Raw genomic sequence first — 20,632 nt, forward strand, 5'->3', positions numbered from 1 at the left:
TCAAGGTTTTCATCAACTTCCGGTTTGCTTGCTTTTTCAACAACCTTACGTGGACCTTTTTTTAATGGGAAAATTTCAGTACTTTGGGCCTAATGCCACTTTGGTCCCCAAACTTTAAAACGTGACAATTGAAAAAGGCCTAAAGTGACATTTAAAATGTGTCAATCCCTTAACCAGCCATTAAGTGACATTTGAAAAGACACAAATGCCTTTTGAGTGTCATTTAATTTTCTTTATCAACCATCCACATGTTGATAAAAATGAACAATCTCAAGTCCTTGTCTCTTCTATTCAAGAAAGTTAAGGTTATGTCTCGGTGGGCATTCTGGTGACTCCAACTTTTTTGAACATAAGAGGCAAGTATTTGGGACTATTCATTTTTTGTCAATGTTTGGATGGTTGATAAAGAAACTTAGATGACACTCGAAGGGTATTTGTGTCTTTTCAAATGGCACTTAACAGTCGGTTAATGGAATGTACTAGATTGGCACGCTTTGAAAGTTTGAGTACTAAATTGTCATGTTTTAAATACTGATAAAAACAAATTTGTCACGTTTTAAAGTTCGGGGGCCAAAATGGCACACGACCCAAAGTACAGGGTACTAATCTGAAATTTTCCCTTTTTTAAAGCATTTATCTTCTCCGTTTTTTCTCCAAATAAACCAAAGAAGGTATAAAATATTTTCCCACAAATTTTAGTATTTTTTAGGGTCATTTACTGAAACACCCCTATAGTTTCATGGATTTACTAAAGCCCACCTTATAGTTTGTGTTTTACTAAAACACCCCTATAGTTTGCAAACGGTTTACTTAATTGACCTTCCATTAGATGATGGTGGAAAATGACAACTTTAACCCTAATGGCCATTTGAATAAATTCAATAAAAAATGAAAATATCATTTTTGACCTTAGTAAGATACGAGCAAGCACTATATTTGGATCTATTTGGTCAATTTTGTTTTTGTATGAAGAAGTATTATGGGTACTTTTGGAATAAATAGCCATGGAACCATGCCCTTGAACTCAGGTTATAATGTTACTATTTTCAAATGGAAAAACAAACACTTAGGTTGTGTTTGGTTTGAAGGAAAAAGTAGGGAAAGGTAGGGAAATTTATACAAAGTTTGTAAAGGTTTCCCTACTTTTTCCTTCAAACCAAACATAGCCTTAGTGAAAAGTCGATTAAGTAAATAGGTTGCAAACTATAAGGGGTGTTTTAGTAAAATGAAAACTATATGTTAGGTTTAAGTAAGTCCATGAAACTATAGGGGGTGTTTTAACAAATGACCTTTTTTATAAAAAAAATAGCAAAAGATTAAAAAGAAACAAATCTCCAACAAAACAACAGAATGACAATGACGACAACATAACCTTGTTATCTAGAGATAAAACATCCACCAACCAAAGCTTGAGGACTTAAACGCCAACTACCAACAAGGTTAAAACCATGAGACGCTAGGAAGTGAGTGAACTATATCATTGCTCTCACGAGGAACAAAAAAAACCTTAAAGCCAAACTACTACACACATGTGAAATATCTTTAAGGGTAAATTGCAAAGACCCCCCTGTACTATGGGGTTTGTGACAAAGACCCCCTTGTATTTTGTTTTGTGACAAAGACCCTCCTTGTACTATGTCCGTGAGACAAAGACCCCCTTCCGTTAGACTTTCGTTAAAATCTATCGTTACAATACTTTTTAATGCCCGTACTACCTTTATAACACTGTTCATCTTCCCCGACCTTAGGAACAACAGCGGCGTAGTTGTTGCAGTAGCAGTGGACTTTAGAAGTCAGCCCTTTCTCTCCCTCTCACCCTCTCTCTCTCCCCCGATGAGGAAGCGTGAGTCCAGGCAATTGCAGAGATCGTGAACGACATGGTGGAGCGCTCACACAGAGGAGAGAACATGAATTACACAAATTGATGTAAGGACTGCAGGCCCCAAAAAATACCCATTGAGTATTAACCAGTCCAAGCCAAAACTCAATTCTCTAAGTAACTGTCAGTGCATTTAGAAGATAGAGAGTGGAGGCTGGCAAAATCTATTCATTGCATTTTTGCACGAAGCACTCAGGACTCAAAACTGAGAAGGAAAATGATGTATCGCTTCCTTTTAAAAATCCCCCCCCCTTCTATGCCTAACTTGTATCATACACAGCACGCAATGCTTCCTGCCAATTCTGTGAGGCTACATTTATACTGAGGTATGAGCTACATTATCATTTATCAATTACAACAATGAGCATTTTAATGGGGACCCTGCAAATCAAACAACTCCTCACTGAAGAGAGATCACATGCTAGAACAGTTCGAACTCTAGATGCCCTCTTATAGACTTGAACTCCAAATGTTTTCTCTCCTGGGAAAGCATAAATGGAACTCCAAGATCACAAAACTTTGGTAGCTTCGGTGGGATGGCACACCGTATTAATGCCCAGTTCAGGCCCTCAAAGAATGGATGTTGCCCACAAAAAAACTTTCCAGGTCCATGTGCAGAATCCCCTTGTATAGATCCTTTTTTGTTTCTAGCCATCCTGGGTGCAGGTTTCATGCTTTTCACAGAGGCTTATATCTTCTACAGCGAAGACCCGAAAACTAAAATCCGACTTGGCAGTGCAGGTGAGCCCTCTGCCACAGCTTGTGGCAGAGCCAACCACTGCCCGGTCCAACTCCTTTTTTGGGACCCATGAATATTTAGCTCCTAAGATCATCAAAGGAGAGGGTCATGGGAGTGCTTCAAGGGCCTTATTTGGTAAAACACCCTTCAAGGCCCTAGGAAAATGAGGAGACTTTAGTGAATGTGGTGATACAGAGCCTCAAGTTGGAGTACTGGCAGCGCTTGCTCTGGTCATTTCGGAGAGTTGGAGTATTGGCAGAGCCTCAAGTTGGATACAGAACCTCCGTCCTTTCATTTCAGAGAGTTGGGAGAGAAAGAACAAGAGAGGAAAGTGAGGGAGGGGAAAAGAAGATAAGAAAGGGAAAACAATAGGTTAAATAGGTTTTAAGAGAAAATAAGGGAAAAAAAAAAGAAAATAGAAAAAGTTTAGTGGGGTATTTTGATAATTTAACGCATTCCATCGTCTGACTTAACATTCAAGGGGGGTCTTTGTCTCACGATCATACTACAGGGGGGTCTCTGTCACTGACCCCACAGTATAAGGGGGTCTTTGTAATTAAGGGATTGTTTTTGGTTAGTCTCTCTAGGTAAATCTTTCAATAGTCTAGTAGATAATAAGATGCACTACTTAGCTTTTGGGATATTGTCTTTAAAGATCGGTACTATTTGGCTCGTATCATAATCTACCCGCTTATTAAAAACAGCTGGGATGGCTATTTTTAGTGTGGAAAGACCAAACACTTCATTTAAAGCTTTCCAATTTTTGGCTTTTTTAGTCTTTCCGCACATTCATCTTCGGGTCTTTCAATTTACATTAGGGCTGCAAGTCGGGCCAGGTTAGGTCAGGTTGAGGCCAACCCTAGCCCAACCCTATCCCTAACCCTAACCCAAAGTAAACTCCTTCAACCCTAATCCTAACCCAACCCAACCCGAAGTCAACTTATTGGGCTCGGGTTGGGCCCAACCCAATCTTCTTCCCATCCCTTAAAACCTTGTATAACTTCTCAATTTCATATCTTAACCCAGCTTTCACTACATATATTAATCTTATGTTTCATTAGTATTTATTTGTTGACATTTTTATTGGTTCTTTTGGTACAAAATTCAAAAAAAAAAATGTTTGAAATGACTATAATTTATTGTGAGTAATGAATTATGATAGATCTTTTTTTGGCAGCAAATAAAATATTCAAAAAACATAAAAATATGTTATTTAAGGTTTTAGTATTCCCGATTAGGATTAAGTGAAGTGATTATCCTAAAAGAAACACATGATATATTACATATAACACGTATTTATATATGACATGCACTATATAGTCTGGTTCAGATTGGGTTGGGTTGCTTGAGGGGTCAACCCCAACTCTAACCTGAGCATCAACCCGACTTTTTTCTGGTTGGGTTTGGGCCAACCCAACCCAAGTTGCAGCCTTAGTTTACATGATACTAAACTAGAAAAAACACACTGAAAAGATGCATCAAACATGACCTAAAAAATACATCTTTCAACCATGCCAAGGACTAGGGGTGATCATTTCAGCCCGGCCCGGAAATTCTGGGCTTGGGCTTGGGCTTGGGTTTTGTGTTCAGGCCCGGCCCGGTCCCGGGCCCATATCAGGCCCACAAATTTTAGGGTCAAGTTCCCAATCCTGGCCCAACCTGCATATATTTAAACTTACACATTTTGTGTATAATGTATGCATATGTATACATGTTATTTTACATTATATTATATATTTTATATATAAATATTATAACATGACATGTATAATTTATATTATATGTAATATTTTATAGTATATAATATATAAAATAAAAGTTTATATGCATGTTATGTCATTTAATATAAAATATTATAAATATATAATGTTTTATATATGAAAGACATTGGCCCAGAATCAGGCCCGGGCCAGTGTAGACATGGGCTAGGGCTTATGTTACAGGCCCAAAACCCCAGGCCAGGCTGGGCCCGGACCTAAGCTTTAGCCCTTATCATAAGTGCAAAGTCCGGCCCGGCCCGGCCCATGATCACCCCTACCAAGGACCCTTTGGAGAGTCCACTAATAAGCTGCAAGCAATCCCATAATTTTTAGTTTTAGTACACTTGTACTCTTTTTTTATTCTCTTTTTATCCACGATTATATGATATCCTCATTATCCTCCGGGATTTTGCCTATATTATTTGCAATTATCTACCATACATGTCTAGTGAATGGGCAATTTATGACAATATGATTGATGTCTTCTTCATTGCCACAAAAGTGGTAGTTTTCCATATAAGGGTGTCAATATACCAGTTTTGGCTTGGACCTCGTCCAGGACAGACCAATAAGACATATTGGATTGGACCAATCCGCTCCAAAATATTTATGAGATTGGATTGGACCTGGTTCATTCGTAATAAATTTATATTGGATTGGATTGGATTAAGCCAATATCTAGTCCATTGATATAAGATAAAAATATAGGTGTCAATGGACCAAGTTTGGGTTGAAACCAATCTAAATCAAAATGAACTTGCACAGATTGGATGGTCCAGACATTGAATTGGACTAGTCCAAATTGGTCCAAAATATTCATTAGATTGGATTGGACCTGATCCATTTATAATGGACTCACATTGGACTGGATCAAATTGGATCAAATCCAGTCCAATTGACACCCCTACTTCCATTGATTGTATCCAAAGCCTTGTGTTACTTTTATTTTGAAAAGTATGATTTTAAAAGTTTTTCATCCAAACACATTTTCAGTAAAAATATGAAAGTAAAATTATAATTCATACTCAAAGTACAAAACACAAAGTTTATACAAGCATGGCCTAAATTTGCCTAAATCATATAACCTAAGAAATAAAAACATTTAGGGGAAGGAAGTAAAGAAGTGGAGCGGACCAGAACTTAATCCTATCCTACTTCAGGTTGGGTTTAGGGTTGGGGATTATTCCACAGCTCATGATGGGTTAGAGTTGACCTCAACCCAACCTAACCTGCCCCAACTTGAAAGTTGCAACCATATAGGGTGTCAATGGTATTCGAAAATCCGATTTCGAATTCAATATTTGACATAATCGAATCGAATTCGGATAATTCGAATATCTAATCGGTCGAATTCAGATATCCTATTCTTACCAAATAGTTAATCGTATTCGAATTTGGATATGACCTGATTCGATTCGATAAATATCCGAATATGACCAATTATTTAATTCTTATATATAATATATAAAATATTTTATATAATTTATATATAATAATTAAGTTATATAAATAATTTATATATTTATATATTTATTAATTATCTAAAATAATTAATTAATTGAATTCGAACCGAATCGAATTCGAATCGAATCAGATATTCGAATATTTAATTGGATTCGAATTCGGATATTAATTTTCAATATCCGTTGGATATTGAATCGAATTCGGATACCGGATTTTCTAATCGGATTTGAATTTGAATATTGCTTGATCAGATTCGAATTCGATCCGTTTACACCCCTACAACTAGACCTGTTCATGGGCCGGGCCGGGCTTTTACTGTATATTAACAAATTTTTTTAAGGCCCGAGCCCGAGCCCGGCCCGACCATCGGGCCTACAATTTGGGCCCGAGCCCGGCCCTCATAAAAAGCCCGAAGCCCGAGCCTGGGCCCGGGCCCGAAATTTAGCCTATATTATTATTATTATTATTAATGTTGAAGCAGCTGAATAAAGAGAGAGATAGATTGAAATTATAAAGAAAAGAATAAAATATATATATATATATTAAATTATAAATATATATTTTAATAAATATTATATTATTTATATAATATATAAAATACATATTATATATTTTATAAAATATATAATACTGAGTTGGGCCGGGCCGGGCTCGGGCCAGGCTTTTTTGACAAATTCTAAGCCCGGCCCGAAACACAGTCGGGCTTACTGTGTTAAGCCCGAGGTCAGGCCCGCGGGCCTAATTATATGACCAAGCCCGGCCGGGGTGCGGGCCGGGCCGTCGGGCTACCCGGCCCATGAACAGGTCTACCTACAACCATAGGCTCGGAGTACCTCAGGCCCAAGCCGAGAAGTTATTGTGTGGATTATTTTCAGGCCCAGTCCTTGCAAAGGCTCGGGTTGGGTCCAGCCCGCCCACGGCCCATCTTGCACATTGCCGAGTTGGGGCAATGTGCGCATGTTAGAGTTAAGTTTATGGGCGTAAGTTAGAGTTAAGCTTCATCTAATAGTAAGACAGACCCACCAAAGCGCCCCGATTCTGCTCGGCTTCAAAAGTTCTCTTCTTCGGTTCTTCCAGCAAAACGAAGAAGAAGAATCTCTACGGAGGAATGATGCAGGCCTACTCGAGACGGTTGGGGCAACAGTTCTTGAAGTCCTCACCCGCGATATCATCTCTCAATTCCATTCATCCAATCTCGGGTGACTATAGTCGATCACTGCTATCTCTGCTCTAGGGTTTCGATTTATCTCCTGCTTATTTTGTTTTTAGAGATTTGCAGAAACAATGTGGGATTTCAAACAAAAATGCAAATTCCTTTTTTTTTTTTTGAGATGGTTTTGTTGGATTTTTGCTGGATTTTATTTATTTAACTATAAGTTCAGATCATGATATATTGATTCGAAATGCAGATTATGTGACTGATCATCCGCGGTATGGATCGACCCTCGCCCCTAAGGGCGTTGGGCATCTTGTTCGCAAAGGTACAGGTGGAAGATCATCTGTGAGGTATATTCTTGACTGCTTTTTTCTTTTAATTGGAATTTAGTGATTTAATCCCTTTTAGCTTGGTTGGGCGACTCCTACAAAGATGGTCTGCTTTGTTTGGACTGCAAGGGAAGTGTCCAAAAGAATAATAAACATTCATTTACCTATAAAAAAGAATGAACTTTCATTTTGGTCCATTTGCAATTTTGTTGTATAATTTGAAATATTTGTTCAATCTGGACAGCGGCATTGTTGCAACTGTATTTGGAGCTACTGGGTTTCTTGGACGTTATGTTGTTCAACAGCTCGGTAAGATTGGATTTAACATACTTATTAACTGGTTTGGTCTGGGATCATCAGCAGTGGTCCTTCTCATCACTAATAATCATGCTTTTGTTGTCTGATTATGGGGACGCACTACCCCCCCGTCTTGTGTAGCCCCTCTTGGTTTCTATAAAAAAAACAAAATAATCATGTTTTTGTTAATTATTAAAAATTATTAGTTAAAAGTAACTAGTACAGATCTTTTTCTTTGTATGTTTTTCTGCAAACAACGTCTTTCCCTTACAGCTTCAATTTGTATTGTAGGTATGAAACTATGAATGTAATTGGCTTAGAATTGCGTTGGGTACACTTGACTAATTTTAAAAAAGGGCTATGTTTGTTTCTTGTAACTTGCCTACTCCACCTAACCTCAACTAAACTCAGCCTTAATTCCAACTATTTGGGGTTGGGGGTTGTTCATACAAAACCTGTCATTGTGCTCTGTCAAGAGCCATGTTGTCTGTCGAATTACAAGACCTTAAATAATTTCTTTACCACTTGAGAGATGTTCTCTAATCTTCCCCCTATTCTTTTGGAGCCTTCTACTTGCACCAACTCACTCTTTATAAGAAAAGAAATATCTTTTATCATCCAATAGCTTAATCTTTAGGTTAAAACAAAAGATGCAGCAATATGTTGATGGCAGCTGGAACCAACTTGAACAAAGGAGGGATAAAGGTTTGGAAGGGAAGGGAATGCAGTGTTAAATTATATGTACATGTGCATATTAAGCTAAGAGTGTTATATCAATGTATGCCATCATGTTATCTACAAATTTACAGAAAATTTCTTAAGATTTTGTTCATTAGTAGATATTAATTATCAATTTTTTCAACCAATGGTCGAACTGGCCAATTCCAGTTGGACCAGTAGACCTGTCACCTAGATACAGACGCTGGCACAGATGTAGACATGGATACAGGAAATGGGAATATAGCTTCCCATTTCATAAAATCCCTGACACAGAAATGGGTATGGCTATCCCATATATAGATTTTTTGTGGTATGATTTGTTAAAACTTACCATTTTATATATTTTTAAAATGTTAATGCTTTTGAGCATATCTTTGGATCCATTGTTATATCATATATGTATCATGTCTGATACTGGTATTCTAGTTATATATAGGTATCTAGGTATTGTAGATCTTTGGGAATATATATGTCATAAAATACCTGTATGTTTATAATGGTTTACTTCTGTGCAGCAAAAATGGGATCTCAAGTGTTGGTTCCTTTTCGTGGATCGGAGGATTCCCCTAGGCATCTTAAGTTAATGGGTGATTTGGGACAGGTATAAAAATATATGTTTGTGTGTGTTATTTTCATCTTACGAATTTAGATTTGCATGGGTTAGGCTGCTCATTTATCTTATAGAACTTTCACTTGATGGTTCACCCTCCTGAATTTTGACATCATATCTATTACACTCAGATAGTGCCAATGAAATACAACCCACGAGATGAAAGTTCAATTAAGGCAGTTATGGCAAAGGCTAATGTTGTTCTCAATCTAATTGGTATGTATTCCTAACTTGGTATCTCTCTCTCTCTCTCTCTCTCTCTCTCTCTCATTTTCTATGGAGCTTGCTAATATTTTATGTTGATGAACTTTCAATACTAACAGGAAGGGAGTATGAGACCAGAAATTTTAGTTTCGAGGAAGTCAACCATTCTATGGCTGAACAGCTTGCTATGGTAGGCTCCTCCTTAGATCTCTGTTATGTGACCTTAACATTCATTATTTCTTTTATTTTCTGACAATAATTGCTCCTTAGGAAGGGGGTTTCAGTGAACATCATTCTAAAGTATTGATGATGTAATTTTGTATTATTGGAATTTCATAATCCACAAAATGTTCATTCTGTGTTGAAGGATGTTTTATAATTTAGAGATCCTAAGCTAGAATTTATTTCTAAAGAATGGTCCAGCATTAAGTGAAGAAGAAAGAGAAAACCTTTAGATTCCAATATATTTTTTGAAAGTAAAATAAATGTTTTATTAAAACAAAAATAGTGAAAACAAGAAAGATGACAACAAATCACCCAAAAAAGAAGAAAAACTACACCCCTCCCCCCAAACCATCCAAAACCAACAACAAACCCTTAAAACACAGACCAGAAAAACTACAATCACAAACACCACTATTTACCCTTGTTTATATAGATTAGCTAGGTATACTGGTTGGTGTCAAGGTTTAAAATGTCAATGTCGATGGAAATGTCGCCTACCAAAATATAGGACATATGTCGGAAATGTTGAGGGGAAATATTGTAAAAATTAGAGACATTGTGGAAATATTATGAAATATGTGGAAATATGCAATGATATTTTGTAAAATGATAAAAGAAGCATTAATACATATTTCTAAACAATTATCTTATTCCCAACCATTATATAAAGCTAAGGAACTAAGATCAATAACAAATTAGTAAATGATGATTTACTGATTTATTATGCATTTTGATGTTTTTACAAGGTTATCTGATACTTTCTTTTCTTATTTTTAATTCTGATTTATTATAAATTCTAATATATTTATTTCACACTAGTAAATAGAAATACATTTATTCTGATTTTTTAAATATTAAAGTTATAATACATTATGCTTTATTATAAATTTAATAAACTGATTCTCCTTTTTGTAGTATTAAGATTATGATAAATTCTGATTTCTTATAAAATTTAATGAATTTATTATGATTTTTCATACTAAACTTATAATAAATTATGATTTAGTATAAAATTTAATAAATTTATTCTGATTTTTTATATTAAATGTAGAATATGATTTATTATAAAATTTAATAAACATTTTCTGATTTTAATAAATATTTTAAAAAATACTAACTAGTTAATATTTTATTACTTGAGAAATATTTTATGTTTTATATTATAAAGTAATTAATTTATTCTTTTATTTTTATATTTTGTTAATTCTTTTTTATAAATATTTTATTTGAAATATTAAATGGAAATTATTAATGGAATAATTTATATTAATATACTGTATTATAATAATATAATATTACTAATATATTATATTATTAATGTACATTAGTCAACATCCTGTTGACATAATAGGAAAAACTGCCTTTTTTTTGGTTATTTGGACCGATTTGGTCGACATTTCCGAAATATAGGACATGTCAACCGAAATAATGTAATTTTTATATTACCATCCATTTTCATGTCGGTGAGCCTCGACATCGACATATGTCGGGCGACATTAGCGACATTTCGCGACATTTGAAACCATGGTTGGTGTATAGCTTATATTGTTATTTAGTTGTAAAATATGTTCCAAAACCTGTTTTCCACTAATTATTGTTCTATTCTATTTTTATTATTATTACAGTCATTTTGCAGTTGTGACTTTCTAGCTTAAGTTATCTTATGAGCAAGGTTCTCTATATGACTAACATATGGATTTATTATGTTGTGTAAGTAGTAAGACACAAGATTGAATTTAGGATATTTTCCCTTCTTATTAATATAAAGCATTTTAAATTTCTTGCAAAATATGCAGATTGCCAAAGAACATGGTGGCATCATGAGATTTATACAAGTTTCTTGCTTAGGAGCATCTACATCATCACCCTCCAGAATGCTAAGAGCTAAAGCTGCAGCAGAGCAAGCAATTTTGAGAGAACTACCTGAGGTCAAACTTATTTTCTTGGTTCCTTCTAGCTTGAGTTAATAATATTTATCTTTACAATTCCTATTGAAATTATGCTACAAAGAACCAGTGACCATTCTACATATATTCAATTGCTCGATTTTGGAATTCTCTATTGTCAGATCTGACACAAGTTATATTTTACTTTCTTTGATATGAAAACGGTCTTAAAGCCATGCACTTCTAGATGGGGCAATTAATAATCTTACATAAAAAAGGGGCAATTAGTAATCAGCCAAGAATTGAAATCTGGAAACCACCTGAAATAGGGAAACTAAAAAACTAAATTTCAATAGTTGCAGCCTTGGTAATATTTTTGTGGCATTGGTGGGATGTTTAGTGATAGGAGAAGTCCAAATAAGATTTAAGATTTTCTGGTCCTGCTGGGTTAGGAGACTCTCTTAAGGGCAGAATTGATGGCGGTAATACAAGGATTAAAGTTAGCACAAATGAACGGTTGGAAAGATTTCATGGTGGAAGGGGACTGTTAGGTGGTTTTGTCTTGGCTGCAATTAGGAGATGTCATTCCATGGATATACTGATACCCAGTCAGGGGGAAGCCAAATCCTTAGCTACAATCTTGAACTACTCATTCAGATGGATTCCCAAAGAGTGCTAATGAATTGGCTTATGGACTCGCCAAAGCACGGACTTGAAGGCAATCTTTAGAATGGGGGTGTCTATGTCCTAGGAACAATTTGTATTGTAATATGTTAGTGAGATTAAACTGATAAGCATACATACATATGTTAGTCAGATTTACATATGTTAATTTGTATTTTAATATGTTAGTGAGATTAGTCAGCTTCTTGCTGTTTTGTAGTTTCTGATGCTGTTACCACTTGAGTTAACATGTATTTCTTTTCATGTGTCAAAAAGAAATCTTGTACAGCAGGGCATTTTCCTCATTACAAAGAAAATTTTGAATTACTGTTGCTTTTGAAACAAAAAAAAAAGTGCATCAGCTATTCTTCTCCAGTTGTAGTTTAGGGGTTGCTGTAAGTAGAAGTTTGGGGGGGGGGTCTCCTGTTGTAGTTGAGGGGTGCTTTGTCACATGTCCACTTGTACATTAATTCCTATTCTTTGTCTATATTTTAATAAAAAAGTTATCCATAAAGAAGAAGCATCAACTATTCTTCTTTATAATCCAGTATGTTGGTAAAAACACCCATGTCTTGATGGCACAATTAATGGTTATGCAGCAAGGGATGAGACTTGCTAAATCACTGAATTACAGAAGCTTGGTGGTAGAAAGGGTTCATATATTATTTTGATATGGGTTATGACAGGTAGTGTTGGAACTTGGAAGTTGTAGCCTTGTAGGTATAGACATGCAATTAGGGAGTTTAGGAGAATGATGAGAGAGTTGAAAATTTTGGTGGTCTTGGTATTGTGAATATTCAGATGAGGAATGTGGCTCTTTTGGAAAAATGGCTATGGCGACTACTTGTAGATAGGGGCAAGCTGTGGTCGAAGCCTCTAAGGTGGTAATAAGCATTTATAGACTTGTGGCTAATGAGTGGGATGCTGGAATTCTGGCTAGGTCTACCAGAATTTCTCCTTTGAAGGCCATTCATGCTATTTTACCCTTGTTCTTACCTTTTATCAGGTACAACCTGTGTTTTGGGAACCTTATTAAATTCTGGGAACATGTTTGGGCAAGGAACTCTCCTTTGAAAGACTGATTCCCCCGCTTTATTTTCTCTCTTTGGAAGGGTAATGTGGATAGCCACAAAAGCAGCTATCCTCTGGTCTATTTGGGAAGAAAGAAATAACAGAATTTTTCAAGGGACTGAAAGATTCACGGAACAAGTGATTGACAGCATAACTATCAAGATTATACACTGGCTGAAAATGCTTGAGCTATTCCGAGACTACTCGGTTAAGGACATTCTTAGAGGTTGGGCTGTAGTGGGAAATTCTTCAACTAGAAAGAATGCGATTCAGGAACAATAGATCCCTTCAGCACAACAAAGGGTAAAGTTGAATTTTTATGGGAGCTCCTTGGGTAACCCGGGCCCCTTTGGAGTTGGGGGAGCTTTCAGAAATAGGGAGAGGAGACTGATTGCACTATATTCTGGACCTACAGGTGTGGGCAATTCACTAAGAGCTGAAGTACTGGCTTTACTTCAAGGCTTGAGGCTGGCTAAGCAATGGGGACTGCAAAACGTTGAGATTGAAGGAGATTCTAAGTTACTATTAGGCTGGGTGCAAACAAACAGCCTGGGGGCTTGGAATTATAGACGGCAAATGAGGGGAATTTTCTGCTTAGCAAGGGAAGTGGGGGCAAGCTTCAAGTGGTCCAGGTCAGCCAATGGTCTAGCTGATACTTTGGCAAAGCAGTGAACCTTTAGGGAAATTCTCTTTTGGGCTGTGTTGTAGACATTGAGATAAACTAGGGGGTCAATACTCTTTGTGGGTAGTTGACAGTTTGTACTACTTAATATAATGCTTCAATGAAAGTTACCTTTTCCAATAAAAAAGGATGAGCCTATTTTGACCTTCATTGTTCTTTCCAATTTGAGAACTGGGGTTTGATTGGGACTTGGGATTTAGGAGGGGTCTTAGGAGATTTTGAACTAAGCATTGTCCTAGCCTTACTTCATATCCTTGAAGGGCTTTTCTTGATCTTTCTAAAATGGATAGTCAAATTTGGACTGTCTCTCCCTCTAGCTCTTTCACTTGTACTTCTTTCTTTAGGCTGCATTTGTTTGTGGTGTAAAAGTTCATCAATGGAGTTCAACACCGATCAGTTTAAAATTTGTGAACCGTTGTACTTTGAAAAATGTGATTATTGATGTAAATATTACATCAATTTTATCGATATTGTATTTACATCGATTATCTATGTAAAACTCTATCATTAGAGAATTTTACATTGATTTACAATGTAAAACTACACTCCATCGAAATGCCGGTAAGTATGGATCGGGAGTGGAGTTTTACACCAATCGTTAATTACACTGCAAACAAATGCCAACAAATACGAACCAGGAGTGGAGTTTTACATCGGTCCACATTTACACCGCAAACAAACACAGCCTTAAGGCCTTAATTTAACCCCATGATAGTTTTGGACAACCTTTTCCTATTAAAGAGGCGTGGAGTAAGCCTATCCATCCCAGGATTGGAGGTTTTTGCTGGAAAGCATTTTTTTTTTTTGGAAAGAACAAATACCCGTAATCTGCTCCAAAGAAAGAGGTCCAATTGATGCTTATCCTCATTGGTGTGTTATGTGCAAAGCCAATGGTGAGACTTGTTATCCCATATTAATCTTCTGACCTTTTGTAAAGTATATTTGGGAATGGTTTGTCTCTTTGTTTGGGTGTAGGTGGACTCCCTTGTTGAATGTGTAAAACTTGTTTGCCTCTACAGATTTTAGTTAGCCAAAGAAAAGGAGAAGAATAATGTGGAGATGTACAAGGGCTGCTGGTAGTTGGACTATATGGGAAGAAAGGAATTCAAGAATCTTTTACAGGCAAGGAGAGAGGTGGAGAAGCAATTATTGAAGCTGTTAATTAGAGCACTCTATTGGGTAAAGTCCTTGGAAATACTTGATGACATTTCAACAGATGACTTGCTTAGAAGTTGGAAGGAAGTGGTGGGTTCAGCCCCTTGTAAGGTTGTAACAAGTCCCCCTTAGTCTCCACCAGTTAGTGGGTTCATCAAACTCAACTTTAATGGAAGCAATGCTGGTAAGCCAAGTCTCTCAAGCATCGGAGGTGTTTTCAGGAAGGAGGGTAAAATAATTGCATTTGTTTTTTAGCCCCAATTGGTGTAGGAGACTTCTTAAGGACTGTAATTATGGCTGGAAGGTGTACGAAGGGCAAGGGATACAGGCATTAAAAAGTTGATTATTGAAGGAAATGCCAAGCTAGTGGTGGGTTGGCTGCAAAAGGAGGAAGCTGGATTTTGGAATTATAACAATGAAAAACAGAAATTCAAATGGCTGACACAAGATATGGAAGTAAGCTTGCAATGGGTCAAAAGAAGCGCTAATTCTTTCTCTGATGTACTAGCAAAACGAGGGGCGGGTAGAGATCAACTTTTTTGGGTTCAATTGTAACTTTAAGAAAGAGGTTGGGGGAGAGTTATGGGGGCTTATCTCTTTTTATTTCTATTCTTAATTGTAACTTTAAGCAGTGGTCTTTGGAATACAAAAAGCCATGGAAATAGGTTTGAGAAAGCTGGTTGTAGAAGGCGATTCCAAAGTAATTATAAGCTGGCTAAAGCAGAACGGAAAGACTCCATGGGTGTTCAGAAATGAGATCAAGAATGAGTTCTCAAGGCGACAAGGCGCCTTTTGAGGCTCACCTCACCTAATCGCCTAGCAGTTTTCTACTTCCTACTATAAAATACTTTTTTATTTATTCTTTTTTGAGATTATAATTATAAAATAGACATTATTAAACTAAAATAATCATTTTGTATGTTTATATACTAATTTCTTTTTATTATTTTCTTATTTATTAGGGTTTAATCAACACAAACATTGCTAAATGCTGTATTGAACTTTGAACCCTCAAAGACTTAAAAACCTGAACCAATAAGTAAGGAAAAACTAAAAAATTTATCTAATCAGCACATTTTCCTCTTCCATATATTCTTCTTCTTCTTCTTCTTCTTCGTCTTCTTCTTCTACTACCAATACTTTTTATTTTCTTCTTTTCCTATGACAAAAATAAGGGTTCAGCCCCTATATTTTTTGAATTTTATTTTCCTTCTTCCTTTTCTTCTTATGAATATGTTGATTTTCTATACTTTAATATGAAATTTATACTTTTCTTATGTAAATCATGAACAATTATTAAAGAAATATGGTTATGGTACCTAGGGAACTACCCTAGGATCTATGTTTTTAACATAAAAAATCCATTGCCTAGGCGACTAGGTGACAAGGTGCCCTCCAGTCGCCTAGCCTCGCCTTGGCGCCTTGAAAACTATGCATGCAGTTATTATTTCAGTGGACTCCAAGAGCAGCAAATGGGTTTGCGGACCAGGTAGCGAAGCAAGGGGCTAATAGGGAACATTGTTTTTGGGCTCAGTTGTAAAGCTGTAAAGAAAAATCTTAGGTGGAAATTTTAAAGTCTAATGGGGTAGCCGAGGCTACTCAATTTCTGTACTAAATTCTCATCTCATTTTTCTTAATAAAATCACCTTTGCTGATAAAAAAAATGATGTGGCCTCATTGGTTCTGGTTATTCCTTTACTTTTTCTTCTTTATAAGTCTTGACTTACTGTTTTCTGTTTGAATTGCTGTCAAAATGTTACTACCATTCCTCTAACCTGAATTTTTAATTCACAGGCCACAATCATGAGGCCTGCTGTCATGATTGGTACAGAAGATCGGATCCTAAATAGGTGGGCACAGTTTGTGAAAAAGTGGAGCTTTCTTCCACTTGTTGGAGATGGATCTACCAGGTTCAACTTGACCTACTTTTTTTATTGTTTCTGTTGGTTTCACTTTACCAAGTTCCTACAAATTCAATGAGAATAATCACTTGTAAGTGTTTTCTTTTGAAATTTATGTTATACTTCGGTTAACAACTATTTGCAGAATCCAACCAGTATACGTTGTCGATGTTGCTGCTGCAATTTTAGCAGCCTTGAAAGATGATGGAACCAGCATGGGTAAAGTTTATGAACTTGGTGGTCCTGAGGTTTTCACTGTACATGAACTGGTAACTTTCTCCTTAATTACTTCTGCAATCATGGGTAGTGTATTGTCACTCATCTGTTAAGCGTGCTGCAGGCAGAGCTGATGTTCGACACGATCCGTGAATGGCCTCGATATGTAAAGGTTCCTTTCCCTATTGCAAAGGTAGGTAGTATAGCCCAATTAGTCAACTTCATTGAGGCTTTCAGGAAGTGTGCCAAGAACAGAATTTCTCAGTAAATCTATATATTTGTTAATGTGCCAAGCCCATTTTTCATTTATTGTTGCTATCATGTAATAATACCTGTTACCTCAGATTTAAACTCCCAGTTTAGTCTAATGGGTATCAGGAAAAGGTTCCCTACGTGGGTCAAGCAGGGAGCCTTTCTACATGATGTATGTATTTCTGTGGAGGATTGATGTGGCCGCTCCAAACCTTCCATCAGATAGGGGACCTCTGGATCAGCCATTTATCCCGATCCATCAACATGAGCCTTCACCCCATTTTGCCTTGATTCTTTCCCTGTATGACATTGCATGTTCAAGGTTACAACCAACCTAGTGGCTTTATCCTAACATAAACTATATTTAGTTCTCTCCGTGATCGATTGCATATGTAGTGGAAATTCTTGTAGTACTGTTTTTAGTTTTGACTAATTATTTTTAATTGTCTTGACTACTAACTGTTTTGAATCACTGCAGGCCCTTGCATCTCCTCGTGAATTTTTACTAAATAAAGTTCCATTTCCTCTACCCACCCCTGATATCTTCAATTTGGATCAAATCAATGCTCTCACTGTAGATACAGTGGTGTCAGAAAATGGTTAGTGCTGTTATTCCAGGAATGGAATTAATAATTAGTTTTCTTTCATGAAATTGTACATTACTGTTCTTTCATCAGTCTTTCCCCCAATTATGTTTGCTATATACTTATATTCTGGTTATTTTTCATTCTTTCCCTCCAGCTTTAACATTCAACGACTTAGGAATTGTGCCTCATAAGCTAAAGGGTTATCCTGTCGAGTATCTGATTTCATACCGCAAGGGTGGTCCACAATTTGGTTCGACGATCAGTGAAAGAGTATCTCCAGATTGGCCATAAGGTTGTGTAGATCTTTACTTTGCAACTAGTTTCTTTTCTTTCAGTGTTTGCGGCCTTAGCTGTTCCTAGAATTGTGACCTCCGAAAGCTGTTTCGAGCACATTACAAGGTCATCAAATAACTATTTTTGTACTATTTATTATGAAAGCAATAATGACTGGCAAGTCCCATCTCTGAAACTTGTTATCATTATGAACAATGAGGAATCTCTCGCTAACAAAGGAAGTCATTAACGACTGGGCATTTATTATTTCTTTCCGTGGAAAGAGGCCAGAAGGCAATGTCAATGAATGATATATTTCAGTTTTTCTATTGCATTTTAGTTTATAAGCTGGCTAGCTGAAATGGGTTGTTTACAGAATGTTAAAAAAAAAGGATAAATTCGGCTCTGTTTGGATAAGCTTTTGCCTTTGAGCTTGGGCTTGGGGCTGTGGAAAACAAACTTGAGCTAAGTGTGTTGTGCATTTGGTAAGAGTTGGTTTTGAAATAAAAACGTTATCTTAAGCCAAAACACCTTTTAAACTTCAAACCCCAAAATCTTGAAGCTTATTCAAATGCAAGTTATGCAACCGTTATTTCTTGTAATCCTAAATTTATCTCCATTTCTACCCGCCCACGGTTCCATTTTAATATTCAAGTAGATAGCTAGATGCAGGTGGTTTCCTGATGCCTTGTAAGAATTTGCAGTGCTGATATCAATAGGATTAGGCTTATATTTGACACTTTCTAGGTTTTGGAACTTGACAGGTATATGGAGTGGCCTTGTTAATCGTTATATTGAGATTAGCTAGGAAAGAAAGGAATGAATAATCCAGGAAGATCCATGTCCAATGTCCAGTGATAAGGAACAGGTATTTCTAATGCTTCTTGGTCGTGTGTTTGTTAAAATGGGGAAAAGATGAAAGTCACCTCGGGTCCTTGGCCTTGTCAACATTCCTTGTGAAGGGAATTCTTTTGGTTTTGTGTTTTATATTAACTTTTTTCTTTCCCACCTTTGATTGGGTTTAGTCGTTTGAATGCATTTCTTTTTATTCCTCTTCCTCATATTCCTTTCTCGTATTGCATTTTTTATTTATTAACATTTGGGGTGGGGGTGGGGGTGGGGGTGGGATCTGTTCCTCACACAGCGCACCTTACAGGCACATCCCACCATGTATCGAGAACATCTCCCGTACTTATGAGTAAAATGGTCCAAATCCAACGAAAGGAGTGGCCCATGCAGTGTTAAATTGCTCAACCTGTTTTTTTTTGGTATTACATGTTACATGGGGATTAAGGGGTGGGGACAACCATCTCAGTTTCTGGGAGCTCACATCCTCTGCATCCATGTTGCAGAAAATTTTCTACAACTGCAAATGAATTTGTGCCACGTCATTCTTGTTTATAACCATTAAACTTAACGGAGTCAAGACCGTTAATGGACAATTGGACTAAAAACAAATCCCGCTTCTCAAGTTTCAAATCTCTCCAGTCTCCCCTCCAACTCCTCTCTCTCCAATCGCCTCTGCCTCTCAGAATACCGCAACCGTGAAGGTCTACTGCTGCAAACACGTAGTGTCACCGTCTCCGCTTCTTCTGTGAACGTTGTTCTACTTCTGGTTTCTGTCTTTCATCCCAACTCCATCATCTAGTCAAATAAAACAAGCCCAAGCCATGCCAGTAATGGTCTCTCCTATTGCGCAGACCTCATCATAAGACATGATCATACTAATTTGTATAATTGAGTGTCTAGTTCTCTCATCCAAAAGCAAAAAAAATGAGATTTGACGGCATCACTAATTGTTAAAAACAAAAGTTGAAGCTTAAGCCATTTGAAAAACAAGATTTAAGAACAGCTTATCTCTATGCTTAAGCCACCTGAATTCACTCATCCACTCTCTTCTATTGACACTGCGATGAATTGAAAATCGAAAAGTCAATCCAATCCTTGAGAAAATCCTTCTTGCCCCATATTCCGGTATCCAAACAGGTCTCCGTCTCTCTTTAGTCTCTCACATCCAGAAGCCTTCGGTAGCAATGGAACAACATTTACGGGTTCCTTCTGGAAGGCATTGACGACAGCAAAGGGAAAGGGGCATTGTGATTCAGCAACCAAACAGTCCTCATCCCGCTCTTGGGTTTTAGTGCGTTCAAAGGTGTAGGAATAAGACGATTGGTGTTACTTTGACTCGGGTGACTCGTGTTTTTTGGGTACTTCTCTAAAGAATGAGAACAATCAAGCCTTGTTTCTGGGTTATCTTTGCTTTCTTATTGAGTGCAATAGTATTAAAGAGGAGTGGGCTTAAAGATTTCATGGATCTTTTCTATGTGACGCTCCACGGTTGTAGCGGCAGACCTTCACAAAGCTGCAGAAATCTGAGAGGTGGGGTGGTTCGGTGGTTGGAGAGAGAGGACTTTGAGCTCAAGAGGGAGAGGCGGGGGAGGGATGAAACTAAATAGGGGAGAGATTTGAGAGGCGGGATTTTAGGTGTTTCAATTTTTTTAGAGTGTAGACATCCCGTTAACAGTCTTGACTTCGTCAAGTTTAATGGTTGTAAGCAAGAATG

General features: G+C 36.9%; 1 protein-coding gene across 2 annotated transcripts; it reads left to right on the plus strand.

Moving 5' to 3' along the window:
* The first annotated feature begins 6,847 nt into the window (after positions 1-6,847).
* On the plus strand, positions 6,848-19,132 carry LOC104602741 (NAD(P)-binding Rossmann-fold superfamily protein). 2 transcript variants are annotated; one of them, XM_010266528.3, is made up of 13 exons: positions 6,848-7,041; positions 7,252-7,348; positions 7,572-7,636; positions 8,860-8,945; positions 9,086-9,170; positions 9,278-9,348; positions 11,180-11,311; positions 16,635-16,750; positions 16,887-17,010; positions 17,082-17,150; positions 17,688-17,808; positions 17,951-18,088; positions 18,834-19,132. In XM_010266528.3, the coding sequence occupies exons 1-12, from the start codon at positions 6,951-6,953 to the stop codon at positions 18,085-18,087; spliced, it is 1,194 nt and encodes a 397-aa protein (XP_010264830.1). In that variant the 5' UTR covers positions 6,848-6,950; the 3' UTR covers position 18,088; positions 18,834-19,132. The 2 variants fall into 2 exon arrangements, with proteins under 2 accessions (XP_010264830.1, XP_010264829.1); XM_010266527.3 differs by lacking the exon at positions 18,834-19,132 and having other exon boundaries at positions 17,951-18,399.
* Positions 19,133-20,632: the final 1,500 nt, after the last annotated feature.

Source organism: Nelumbo nucifera, chromosome 1 (genome assembly GCF_055504915.1).
Source record: "Nelumbo nucifera cultivar China Antique chromosome 1, China Antique-T2T, whole genome shotgun sequence".
Taxonomy (NCBI): Eukaryota; Viridiplantae; Streptophyta; class Magnoliopsida; order Proteales; family Nelumbonaceae; genus Nelumbo; species Nelumbo nucifera.

Excerpts from the sequence above, each read along its gene's own strand:
- LOC104602741 (XM_010266528.3), top strand. The coding sequence starts at position 6,951 with ATGATGCAGGCCTACTCGAGACGGTTGGGGCAACAGTTCTTGAAGTCC. Across the intron at positions 7,042-7,251 it reads TTCCATTCATCCAATCTCGG|ATTATGTGACTGATCATCCG; the intron begins GTGACTATAGTC and ends TTCGAAATGCAG. Across the intron at positions 17,809-17,950 it reads TACAGTGGTGTCAGAAAATG|CTTTAACATTCAACGACTTA; the intron begins GTTAGTGCTGTT and ends CTTTCCCTCCAG.